A 12,981-nucleotide genomic window follows, 5' to 3' on the forward strand; every position below is an offset into this window, starting at 1 on the left:
ATTAGTAGAAATACTCTTTAGAAGCTGCTGCTCCTCCTCCAGAGTGCATCCTCACGGGCCCCTGATAGGCAGAGGGAGCCGCTGGTCCCCCAAAATGTCTCAAATCATCCCCAAAACTTGACGCTATGAAAGGGTAAAGGGGGTAATTAAAAGGGAAAAATAAAATAAAATAGGAGCGGGTTTGAGGCTTGTGTTAGAGATGGATTTAGTCCTCCAGTCCCATGCTAAAACTCCTGGTGACGCCCAATAAACAGGGCCCATTCCCAGGACAGAAAAAGAGCATTTTGAGAGGAAACCAATCAACTCTCACAGAATTCCCATGGGAAAAGGGTTAAACAAATCCAGAACTAATAAATAGGGGGAAGTATTTTGGATTTCAGAGTCTCCCATTGCACCACAGCCAGCAAGCATTCACACCTCTGCTTTATTTCCGCAGCTCTGCGGCCCCGATATATACAGATTCGCTTCTCTATACAGGTAATAATGTACATCATTTATATATATATATATTTATATTATATATATATATTTTCACACGCGCGCGCGCACACTCAGAACAGCCCACGCCTGCATCCGAAGAGCCCAGTGCAATCCCGGCGCCTCCAAAGCCCGCAGGGAGGCCGGCCTTAAGAACAACCCCCCTCTCCAGCCTTTTTCCCCCCAAAACAAGTTGTTTTTTCCAGGGGAAAAAGAAAAAAAAGAGAAAAAAGTCAATTAAGTCCTTTTTTTCTGCTTCCCCCCCTACAAAAATATATATGTGTGTGTTTCCCGTCGCTATAGGGTGAGCGGCAGCTGCCAGATGAGCAGGGTGCTGTCGGTGCCGCCGGCGGGGGCCGGGCCGGCGCGGCCAGCGGCCCCGAAGCGGCGGTAGCCGCGGCCGCCGGAGACGACGGCCAGGGAGGAGATCTCCTTGCGGGGGGCGTCGCGGGGGCCGGCCCGGCTGCGCACCCACACGTCGGGGTCGTCGGCCATCTCGTAGACGGAGCCGTCCTCCTCGGCGTGCTGCGCCGGAGCCGCTCCGGCCGGAGCATCCCGCACGGAGAGCAGCTGCCCGGGCAGGTGCGCCGTGGAGCGCAGGCGGTATTGCAGCAAAATCCCTTTTTTCCGGCCTTCTCCCGGTGGCGGCGCAGCCGGCTCCTCCTCCTCTTCTTCCTCCTCCTCCTCTTCCTCGCCGCCACCTTCCTCTTCCTCCCGCTCGCTCTTGAGGACGTCGGGCGCCAGCGTGCTCAGGGCCACCGCCAGGAAGGCCACCGGGCCACCGTGACCATTGAGTGACACCATCCCTTTGCCTGCAGGGACAGACAAGAGGGAATATCACGGGAATAGCACGGAGAGTGCAGGAATAGCATGGGAATACCGCGGCCTGCACAGAAAGAGCATCGGAAAAAGCATCACTTTTGGTGATACCCATCACTTGGGCACCACTGAACTTGCAAGCAAATAGAGCAACTGGTTTGGGGATTTTGGGGATATACTGGGGGATTTGGGGCATTTTGGGAGGATTTGGGTTTTTTTCCTGGAGGAGGAGGGTCTCACCGGTGATTTTGGGGATGCCCTCGAGCCGGGGCACGGGCAGCAGGACGATGATGCCCTGGTCGGTGCCCACCCAGAGGAGGCCATGGCAGATGAGCAGGCTGGTGACGCGCACGAGCTTCTGGCCTGCAGGAGAGAGCCGGAGTGAGCCCCATTCCAGCCCTGGGAAAAGCCGGAGCAGCCTCTGGAGCAGGGGAAAAGGCAGCATCCGGATGCACCCCCCTCCATCCCCAGGGCTGGGAATTCGCCTTGTGAAAAAGCGGTCCCGGCTCCATTAGGAGGGATGTTCGGTCCATGTCTTCCAAAGGAATAGAGAGAGAGTGAAAAACAAGCAGAATTCCTAGTGGGCGATGGATATTCTGTTGCAGAGGGGGTGAAAAGGTGGAGGGGAAAAGAAAAAAAAAAAGGAGGGCATAAAGGGGGAAAATGGGAGAAAAACATGGGCAAAAAATCAGGAAAAATGAGGAAAAAAGGGGAAAATAAGGGCAAAAAGTGAGAAAAAGAAGGGAAAGGGGAAGAAGGGGGGAAGAGAATAAAAAGAAGACAAAAAGTGGGAAGAGGAGAAAAAGAGGGCAAAAAAGAAGGGAAAAAGTGGGAAGAGGGGAAAAAGAGCAAAAAAAGAAGGGAAAAAGTGGGAAAAGCATGAAAAACAAGGGAAAAAGTGGTGAAAGGGGGTAAAAAGGTGAAAAAAAGAGGAAAAAGAGCGTGGGGGAGGCCTGGCCCGGCTCACCGGGCAGCACGAAGGTGGTGCGCGTGGCAATGTTGATCTCCTGCAGGTGCTCCAGGGTCTCCGTGTGGAAGAGGCGGATGGAGGAGCCGGAGGCGAAGGCCATCCAGACGCCGCTGCCCGCCCGGACCATGTGCGTCACGGCGGCCTCGGCCTCCGGGTGCGCCTCGAACGTTTGCTGCCCACGGGGACAAAGACGACAGCAATTATTACAACAACAATATTGAAAAATTCCAGTGAATTCCAGCAGCACGCGGCTCCGGGCGCCGCTCCGGTGCTGCTGGAGGTTTTTCCTGGCTCCTCAAGGAAGGGCCGCTCGCACGGGCTCTCTCTAGCGGCCGATTTCCCGGCTGCCAAAGCAGGCGCCGGGCGGCAGGAGAAGCGGGGGAACAAGGTGACCTTGGGAAGCTCCTGGGATTCGGAGAGGACACGGCCTCAAGTAAGAGCAAGGATGGAAAAGGAACAACAACAAAAATATTCTTTTTTTCCCCTTCCCAGAAGGGTAATGCAGCCATTCGATCCCCTCCATGGGATTTTTTTTTGAGAAAAAAGTACATATGTATGTTTTATCTTATATATTTTTATATAAGATAACATATATATATATAAATATATATAAATACATATATAGAGAGAGCTCCGAGTGCACCAGAAGGGAATAAGCTCCCACCTCTGGCTGAGCCCAACTGGTTCCTCCAGCACAGTTAAAGCTTTTCCAATTGCTCCTCTTTTGCTGGCAGAGACTGAGGGGCTTGCAAAATTATGCAAAAAAGTTAAGAATTCTGAAAAAAAAGAGACTTTTTTCTGCCTTTGGCAGCATCATATATACATATATGTATATGTTTTTAATGGCAGTCCATTTTGTCATGGCTCAGAATCTGGGTATTGTGAAACCCATAAGGAAACCTAAACACGCAGGGGAAAAGATATGAAAACAATACAAATAGTGGGTCTACCTGAAGGGGAAAAGATATGAAAACGATAAAAATAGCGGGGTCTACCTGAGGCTGGAGGCTGCCGGCGTCGAGGACGGTGACGCGGTTGCCGCAGCTGGCCCAGAGGCTCTCGTCCAGGGCCAGCAGCGCCCGCACGGGGCCGGTGCCCACGGCCAGGCAGGCCGGCTGCTCCGCCAGCCGCTCCGGCCCTCCTGCGGGAAGAGCCCGACGGAGGGCTGAGCACGGAGGAAAAACACCAGGATCCCTCTCATTGCACCCCTGTTATCCCCCCTCCAAAAAACCGGCATCTTCCTATTGCAATTCTTCCCCAAAAGAGGAAAAAAAGCTGAGCATTTCCCCAAATCCATGTTTTTTGCATGCTCTGGAAACCAGGAAAATCCCCACTGAGATGAGGATGCTGACGCTTAGCCAAGCCATTTTATGCATGCTCTGTTTTTGGGCTAAATTCACCCCCACGGGACATTCCCAGCGCTTGGCAACAGCACCGAAGCCCAACCGCGGCGCGCGAGCGGATCCGGGATTTCGCAGCGGGACGATTCCGGCCCCACCGTTATTCCTGGCGTAGGCGGCCACGGTGCCGTCCTGCAGGCCGGCGAAGAGGTAGTCGTGGCTGTGCTTGAGGCAGAGCACGGGCTGCGCGCCGGGGCTGCGGCGGCTCAGCAGGCGCTGCGTGCCCGCGTCCACGCTGCCGTACGCCACGATGCTGCAAAACACCACACATGGGTGCACCAGAAATAAACACACCATAAATACATATCTTTATATATATATATAATAGAAAAAATAAGCGCGGCGCATGCCCAGCCCCACGGGAAGGCCGTGAGGAGGAGGAGGCCGGGCGCGAAGGCTCACCTGCCGTCCCGCAGGCCCAGGCAGATGGCAGGGCCTGGCTGCTCCTCGGTGCCGCCGGCTTCGGGGATGTACTCCATGCAGAGCACCGGCGACGGCAGCGGGAAGAACTTGACGGTGCGGGGGGCGGCGCGGTTCAGGGAGAAGATCTCCACGTGGCCACCGGCGCCGTCCTGGCCCCCGCCAACCTACCGGGAAAAAAATGGGGGAAAAATGAGTTTTTTGGTTTTTTTTGTATTTTTCCCATCCCGTCGGCCTGGTTTCGGCTCCGCTCACCCAGAGGTAGCCGTGGGGCAGCGAGGTGCTCACGGCGGAGAAGCCCAGCAGCGAGGACTGCACCGGTGCGTGCACGGCGGCGGCAAGCTGGGGGAGCGTGGCAACGTCAGACAGACACCGCGAAATGGCCCTTTTCTCATGGGTTTCATCCCCAAAACGCCTGTTTTGTGGCCTCCTTCCCGCCCTCAAAACACCCGCTCTGTCACCTCCTTCTTGCCCCCCAAAACACCCGCTCCATCGTCTCTTTCCCGCCCCCCAAAACACCCGCTTGTCCCCTCCATGCCAGGAGATGCTGGGATTTGTGTCACCTGCAGGTCGAGGGCCTTGCAGGAGAAGGCGGGCACGTGGCAGGACAGGATGGGACACCAGAAAGGCGCTTTGCTCTTCTTGTCCTCGTCGGGACAGAGCCAGCCCGGCTGGTTCTCCTCCCCTGCGGGAAGAGTCGGCAGCTTGAGGAGCTTTACAAGGGGAAAAAACCTGGTGGGATGGGAAAAACACCTGGGTGCTGGCAGGTATCAGCATTTTGGGATGGGAACAGAGTGCAGGGATGGGGGTTCCTGTGAGCATATATAAATATATAAAGGCAATTGCATATATATCTATATATACACACACACACGAGATATATTTATATATATATGTTTATATATGAAGGAAAAAGAGCTGTAACATGTTTCTTTGCATCTGGTTTTAACACAGCAGTGCGTCCAAACTCATGGGCAAAGAGTTATGCTCTGGACAACCCACATTTAAAAAAAAAAAAAAAAAAAAAAAAGTCACTCATCAGGCTTCTAACAGCAAAAATTCCCCCCCAAAACCACTACAGCCTGGGGAGGAGAACCCCATTCTGATACGATTTCAAGCAATTTTCCTCTTTTCCTTTTTTTTTTTGCATGTGTGTGTATATATATGTATATAAGTGAGGATGAGGAGGGAGCACCAAGGGAAGGCTGGGCAAGGCAGGCGCACCCAGGGAGAGGGACAGAGCGGAGCAGCTCCACGAACAGAGCGGGTCGCTCCGCGGCGCTACTCACGCAGCCCGATCTTGGCCAAGTGCAGCCGGTTGACCCAGGAGATCTTGCTCAGCGGGTTGGGCGTGATGAAGACCACCATGAAGCTGATGGGCCGGCCGGACCTGGGGCAGGGCGAAGGCACCCGGCTCAGCCTGGGGCACCCAATGGAGACAGGGAGCTTGGAGCCGAACGGGGCAGAACCGGCCCCGCACTCACTTGTCCGGCTTGCCGGGGAGCAGGAGGCGGAGGCGGCACTTGTTGGCCGAGTGGATCTCCTCCTCCTTCACCCTCATCATCCTCTGCAGGGCCAAGCACCAGTCCTGCGCCACCGTCATGTTCAGGTTCTGGGAAAGGAGGAATAGCCCCCAACACCCCAAAAATCAACCCATTGCAGAGGTGCTGGCACCTGGAAGACTCCCGCGGCTTGTGGGAGCTGCTGGAACCAACCATCACCAACTCACCATGGTGGCCACCTTGGGGTGGAGGAGCCAGGGCTTCCACATTCCCCATTTGCAGGTTGCAATTAAAAAAATAAGAAAAAAAAAAAAGGGGGAAATCAGCTCGGCTGGCACCTACCTGGTAGGTGCCGTGGAGTGTGCTGATGAGCAAGGTGATCTGCTCCACCACCGCCAGGTCCTTCTGCAAGTCCTGCAGCTCCTGGAAGAGCCGTGGTGGGCCCAGGTACACCTTGTCTTGGGAGGAAAGCAAGTGGTGGGAAAAGGCAGGAAGCTCCTTGCACCAGGAGGGATGAAGGGCACAACGCGAGGAAGAGGAGCCCACGGAGGGGGAACTGCCTGTGGCCACTCACTGTGGGAGGTCTGGCTGGTGGCTGAGTGTTTCCTGGCATTGTGGCCACTGTGGCCACCTGCGTGGTCCTTGTCGTGGCCGCTGCTGCTCTCCTGGCCCACCTCCACCACCTGCACCTGCGGCAGCGCCGTGCTCCACTTCACCACGTACTTGGGGCCCAGCGGCACCAGGCTGCTGATCTCCAGCTGCCCCCTGCCAAGGGAGGAGACACAGGGGAAAAATATAAACTAAATAAAAAAAATGAAATAATTTTTAAAAAACAGCAAAATAACCCAGGCAATGCCCCATGCAGCACCCCCAGCCAAGTTAGCAGCCCCTCCGGGTTAGTTGTGATTGCACTGTTGGGTTGCAAGCTTCTGGGTGGCCAAAAAAACTCAATAAATTGAGTGTGTCACACTTGAGTCCTACCTTGAGTTCACGGGCCTAGAAGGGGAAGGAGGGAAAAGAGGTTTCATGAGGATTTGCATTGCTTTGCAAAGAGCTGTTTTGCAGAATGGGAGAGGAGGGGAGGTCCCAGCACTGTGTCTAGCGTCCTCCTCCACCCAACCCATCGTGCTGGCTCCTCCTGGACCCAAAGCATGAGGCAGGTTGGCCAAGGCAAGCTAAAATTGGGGGAATGGCCCCAAAACAGCCGCTTGGATGACTGTTGGGGCAGCTGCTTTGCAATGGCAGCCCTTGGATATCCGCTGGGACATCAGGAGGTGTCTGAAGCCACCTGTGAAACCCTTGGGGGACCCATCAAGGAGGAAGAGGCCCCAGTCAACGAGTGCTTCACCTCAAGGCTGGTGTGTGTCAATTGGGGGTCTCGGGGCACTCCGACCTACTTGAAGTTGATGTTGGCACAGACCAGCATGTCGTTGAGCAGGAAGACCTTGCGTTCCTTGGACTTGAGCAGCTGCCCCCGGTCGCCGTAGACTGTCTCCGTCAAGGTCTCACAGAGCAGGAGCTGTCGCTGGCCCGAACTCAGCAGCTGCAGACAGAAGAGAGATGGTGGCAAAAAGACAACGTCAGTCCCTGAGCCTGGAGGCTGAAACCCTCCTGAAACCATCCCATGGCCATTGGGCTCCAGCTTTCCCTCTGGAGCAGAAGGAGGGTTTCTCCTGGGCCAGGTTTTGCCCACCTTGTTGAGGCCGCTGCGATCGCTGAGGCTCTTGCCCAGCTGCTGGATTTCGGCCACCTGGTCGGCCAAGCGCTTCTGCTCATTGAGCTTCTCAGCCAGCGTCTCCAGCTCAGTGAGGGCCAGCTGTAGAGAGAGCCGATCTGCGTGGCCCTTGGGGGTGTTTTTCAGCATGTCCTGGACAGGAAAAGGCAGGGATGAAGAAGCAGGGACAAGGCTGAAGGCTACTGACCCCAAACGGGAGGGATCTTCTCTTGTACTCAACTTGGCCGTACCTGCAGCAGCAGGATGAACTGCGGGAACCGCTGGATGGGCTTCACCATCAGCCCGTAGAGCGTGACCCGGTCAGCACTGGCCATCTGCCGTTTCTGCCAGGAGAGGAGGCACCCATGGTTGTCCAACCCCAGGGAGCTCTAGCCCCCAGCGGCACCCTGCGGGCTTCCTGATCCACCCAGGGACCTGGTGATGATGATGGACGAGATGGCCTCCACACCACCTTCATCCCTGTACTGGGTCCTGCCAACCCTCCCAACACCACCCAGAAGGCACATAGAGCCCAGAATAGCCATGCCAACCCCAAACAGAGGTGAGAAGCAGGAGCACCCACCTTGAGGAACTCAAGGAAGGCAGGTTTGGTGAGACAGGCCTTCTTGATGAGGGACATGGCCGCAGTGAAGTTGTTGACGTAATCGCTGTACACGTCCAGCACCATTGACTTGGAGAACTGGGGGCATCAAAATGGGGGCGGTTAGAGCCTCCTCGGGGAGCCAGCAGAGGTGGGGGCTGGTTTTGGAGGCTTCTCCTCTGGGTTTCCAGGCTGCTGCCCATGGGCTGCTCTTGCAACACAACCACGTGCAGCAGCTCCCAACAGGCTGAGATGTGGTCCAGCTACTGGTCCACCCCCAGCACCAGGGTGGAGAGAGGAGATGTGCACAAAGCTCATGCGTTTTTGGAGGTGGCCACGGGAGCTTGGGAGAATGAAAGATCCCAAAAGCACCCAACCACTGTGTCCTCCTACCGAGGCCACGAAGAGGTCCCCGATCTTCTCGGTGGCGTCCCACTCAGCCACACGAGAGGCCAGGGCGATCTGGAACATGGAGTGGCACTGCAGGATCTCCTTGAGACGGAAGAACACCAGCTGGCACTTCCTGGCGCTCAGCACCTTGGGCTCCATCTCCAGCAAGGGGTTCCTGTAATCCTGCAGGACGGGTGGTGCCATCAGCATTAGCCAATTCCATCCTCCAGCACCCCAAAAAATGTCTTCATATCCCCCAAAAAATAAGGGGGTGGAGGGGGGACACGCAGGCGATACCTGCAGGATGCGCTTCAAGGAGTCCACGTAGCTCCTCTCGCTCTGCACGATGGAGCCCAGGATGTGCCGCCGAACTACCTGCAAGGGCACGGGGCGCTGACGGAGCCCGCGCACCCGGAGCCGGGCACGGGAAGCCCGGAGGGAGCGGAGGTTGTGCAATTCCCAAAAAGGGGAAGCGCGGAGCCGCACGGACCTGCTGCGGGCTCAGCCCCGCGGGCATGGGGCTCAGCTCCGGCGGCGGGTGCTTCATGTCGGAGACGGTCACCTCCAAGAAGCCCGTGTCCTCCTCCTCCGAGTCACCTGCCAAGCGGACGCCGCCCACAAACAAGCAAACCGGTCGTACCAAAAGCAGCCTTTTTCGCAGCAAAACCACCGCGCGGGCGCCGGGGACCCCAGGGAAGCGCTGCCGCCACCCGGTTCCGGCCGCTTTCCCGGCTGACACCGGACACCGGCTGCATGAGTCAGCCCTGGGAAGCGAGCGCTGGCACCGGCAGGGGGGTAGGAGGGGGGCATGAGGCCACCAGGGCCCCCACTGCCCTCCAGCTCCCCCAAAAATCCCCTGGCGCCAGCGGGAAAGAAGGAGCAAAGCCACAAGCAGGGAAAAAATAAAAAAGCACGGATATATTTTAAAAAAATATTCAACCGGGGAGAGAGGGAGAGCACGGCTGCCCTTACCCGAGGCCGAAGCAGCGGAGGAGGAGGAGGGCGAGCGGGCCAGGGCGCCGTCGGCGTCCGCCCGTCTCCTCCACATGCCGCATCGCCCGCTACAGCCGCTTCCCCTTTCCCCCCGGCCCCGATCCCATCCCGGCGGAGCGCAGGGGAGGGCGCGGAGGCGGCCCCGGCAGCTGCCCGCAGCGCTGCGGCCCCCTGACCTTTCTCCTTCCCCTAATTTTGGAAAAGGGAGGATCAGCCGGGGCCGGCTCGGCAGGGGAGGGGCGACAACGTCAGCTCGGCCGGGGGACAAGGCGGAGGAGGGAAGCGAGCAGGATTGCGCTTGCTCGGGAGAGCAAGAAAACGCTTAAAAGAAAAAAAAAACCTTAAAATGCAAAAAAAAAAAAAAATGCAAGCATGAAAGTTAAATGGAATATGGATCTCTACAGATGCACAAATTATTTTGGGAAAAAAAAACCACGGCCTTGCTTTTGCCCGGAGAGGCAGAAGGGGTGTTTGCCCGGGCGCTCTCCCACGACTCACCCGGCATCTCTTTGCGCTGCAGGAAGGTGACCTTCCTCATGACGGCGATCTTGGTCTTCTCCAGCCCGTCCTTGGTGCCGCTCTTAGCAGCCTTCATCAGCTGAGTCATCTGTGAGAGTCGGGAGAGCGGCTGGAGGCGGCCGAGGGCGTTTCGGACCCCGATAGCGTGCGCCAGGGTCCTATTTTTTGGGGCGTTTGCAATTCCTGGCTCTGGTCAGCCGGCGGGAGCCGGAGACCCGTGACGGCTCCGGCGCTCCCAAGCAGCACGAGGACACGGAGCAGGCGAGGAAGTGGCCGGCGCGCAGCAAGGAGCGAGCGGGGAGGCGAGGAAGGAGCGAGAAGCGCGCGCTGGGTGAGCTCGGTCCCCCCAAAATAAAACACAATGCAATGGAAAAAATCATCCCAAAACCAGAGCAGCTCGCTCGCTGCAGCGAGCGGCCACACGTGCTCCGACAGCCTTTTCCTCCTCAAAACGGCCGCCGCGATCCCGCCAGGAACGCTTCCCCCTCGCCCGGCCCGGGATTGGGGATGGGGAAAGGCGGCGCGAGGAGGGCTCCGAAGGTACCTTCCAGTCGTACTTGTGCTTCAGCTCCTGCATGTCTCTCCCCCCAACTCTTAACGCCAGGATGTCCCGCTTAGTCCTGGCGTATCTCTCCTTTAGCCTATGGAGGTCTGGAGAAAGCTGGGCCCCCAAAGCAAAGGAGAAGCGGCAGCACGGAAGAGAGGGCAGAGAAGAGAGAGGCAGCAGGTTAAGCAGCCCAAAAGCACCAGGAAGAGAAACCCATCCGAAGGCGGCAGCGGGATATGGGGGAAGCAAGCTTGGAAAGCAGCATCCCGGCGCAGCACACTCGCTCGCGCACGGTCTCCGGTTTAAACATGTTGGGAGGGGAAAAAGCAACACGGGAAGGCGGGAGCTGCCAGTATCCACGACGCGGGATGGAAAGGGGCTGGAAAGCGCTTGGAAGCACTTGTTTTTCCCAGTGCAGGAACGTCGCTGTTACCTTGGGCTGGAAGGAGGCCCGGTGCTTGACCGGCTCGGCCTCCGGCTTGGCCTCTTCGCCCGAGTCCTCGCTGTAGCTCTCGAACTCGCTGGAGCTCCAGCCCAGCTCCTCCGCTTCCCGCGGCCCCTCATCTCCGCGCTGCACGTCCTCATAAATCAGGCTGCGCTCTGGCCCTGCCAGAGCATCCCAAATGTCTCAGCACCAGCTCCAGGGATGCCAAATGGGGGTACTTTGCCCTGGGAATTTGCTTTATTGTGTGGATCGTCTTCCAGAAAACTCAGTTATCGGGGGGATTTTCCTTCCCTACCCTTTGCCTTTATTGGAAGCTGCCCTGCAAGCTGCACCTGGGATTATCCTGCTCCATGCGGATGCACCCCCTTCCTGAGGAAGGGATAGAAGAAAAGCTATTTGGGCTGCATTAATACACCCAGTTGGGGCTATAACCCAGCTCACCCATCAAAAAAAACACTGGAAAAAAAGCTGTTCTGTATCCCAGGAGCTGTATTTAACCCAGTTGGGAGGAAATGGCTGCATCGGTGTCTTTGGGAGCCGCAGCTGTGCAGAAGCTCCGGCATTCCCAATCCTCGGCCCACCTGGAGCAGGAGCCACTGCCGGGATGCAGCCGCCTGGTTGCTGACTGTGGATTATTTGATCCCCACTGGTGGATGATGCCAGACAGCCCGGAGCCTGGCTCAGAGCAGGGATTTAAGGGGGAGGCGGGAAGCTGAAGTGGGGCTGGAGAGCCCTTAGGTGATTTATAAAGCCCCGGGAATTGGGGGAAAAAAAGGGGACCCCAGATGCCTTTGATCACCCCACTACGTGCCTCAGTTTCCCCACCCATAAAGTGACGTTGGTCCCTACCGTCCTGCTCAGCCTCAAGGTTTTCACAGGGGACGTCATCATAGATCACATCCTCCTCCACGGCTGGGAACTCGAAGCGCTCGCCTGTGGAATCAGGAGGAGGAAACGAGTGGAAAAAGTGGAAAGCGCCCTGCTCTGAACCCAGAATGGTGCTGGCAGCGAGGGATTTGCACGGAAAGCTCCCGAATCCCACCCCAAGCCTGGCAGGGATGTACCGACCCCAGGGCACCCCTACCTGGGTGGCAGCTCTCGCTCTCGCAGCCGGATGTGCCGGATCCGGCCTCGCCGTTGCTCATCACTGGGAATTGCCTGAGGGAAGAAGGGATAAGCTGGATTTTTTCCCTTGTGTCCAGAAAGGTTTTCTGTCTTCCTTAGCTGCAGGTGGATGCTGGGGTTCAGGGTCCCCATCCTGGGGCCCAGGGCCCCTATCCTGGGGCTGGGGTCCCTACCCTGGGGTTGGAGTCCATGCCTTGGGGTTCAGGGTGCCTCCGTGGGGGTCAGCGTCCCTACATGGGGGTCAAAGTCCCATTCTGGGGTTCAGGGTTCCTACTCCGTCCTGGTCCTGGGTCCCTATGCTGTGGTTGGGGTCCCTATCGTGGACTTCAGGGTCTGTATCCTTGGGGCTCGGGGTCCCTGGCTGGGTCCCCAGCCTGGGATCAACGCTGGGGTGCCGGCCCTCCCTTATCCCATGGAGCGACTGCTCCCTTTGCTGGCGCTCCCTTTGGGAAAGGGTCCAGAGCATCACGGGATGGATCCGGAGCTGCCCAAGGATGTGCCAGAGACCCCGAAATGGAGGAAAGATCCCGCGGGCGCCTTGCTTACTCAGCCTGGGCCTGCGTCGCGGTGGCTGCGGAGACACAAGCAGGGAGGAAGGCGGTGGGTGCCGGGACTCCGGGATTTTCCCGGGGCATCGCTGCGGGAAGGGCCGCTGGCCACGGGCACCTTACCGGCATCGGGGCACCGGCGGCGAGGAGGCGCCTGCAGCCCCGCGGCGCCGCCGGCCTCCGCGTCCTCCTCCTCTTCCTCCTCTTCCTTGCCGGCCTCCGAGGCGAAGGCTTCGCCGGGCTCTTCCTCGGCGTCCGTGGGGCTGCCGGCACCTACTGCGGGGCCCGGCGGCAGGTGGGACGAAGCCATGGCACCGGCGAGGGGCGGGCGCCGCCGGGACCCCTGCCCGCCGCTCCGCTGTGGGGCCGGGCAGGAAAGGCCGTGAGGAAGGGGGGATCTGGCCTCCGTTGAGGCCAACCCTGCAGGGAGGGCAAGCTGGCCACGGGGCATGGCCAGTACACCCCATGCATGGCTAGTTTGCCCCGTGCGTGGCTGACTTACCCCCATACC

The 12,981-nt window shown here is 58.0% G+C and overlaps 1 protein-coding gene across 1 annotated transcript; it reads right to left on the reverse strand.

The window, feature by feature from the left end:
* Positions 1 to 774: 774 nt before the first annotated feature.
* Positions 775 to 12,780, reverse strand: ARHGEF10L (Rho guanine nucleotide exchange factor 10 like). The gene is made up of 26 exons (XM_088529497.1): positions 12,684 to 12,780; positions 12,469 to 12,493; positions 11,882 to 11,955; positions 11,647 to 11,730; positions 10,786 to 10,958; positions 10,350 to 10,466; positions 9,785 to 9,893; positions 8,784 to 8,890; positions 8,591 to 8,668; positions 8,297 to 8,476; positions 7,886 to 8,002; positions 7,554 to 7,646; positions 7,282 to 7,455; positions 6,986 to 7,131; positions 6,163 to 6,353; positions 5,931 to 6,046; positions 5,571 to 5,698; positions 5,376 to 5,476; positions 4,650 to 4,771; positions 4,342 to 4,428; positions 4,069 to 4,253; positions 3,765 to 3,919; positions 3,262 to 3,407; positions 2,264 to 2,438; positions 1,537 to 1,659; positions 775 to 1,289 (listed from the first exon to the last, which is right to left on the reverse strand). The coding sequence occupies exons 1-26, from the start codon at positions 12,778 to 12,780 to the stop codon at positions 775 to 777; spliced, it is 3,618 nt and encodes a 1,205-aa protein (XP_088385623.1).
* Positions 12,781 to 12,981: the final 201 nt, after the last annotated feature.

Source organism: Tinamus guttatus, unplaced genomic scaffold, assembly GCF_059628265.1.
Source record: "Tinamus guttatus ecotype Peru unplaced genomic scaffold, ASM5962826v1 Tinamus_guttatus_pri_ptg000332l, whole genome shotgun sequence".
Lineage (NCBI taxonomy): Eukaryota > Metazoa > Chordata > Aves > Tinamiformes > Tinamidae > Tinamus > Tinamus guttatus.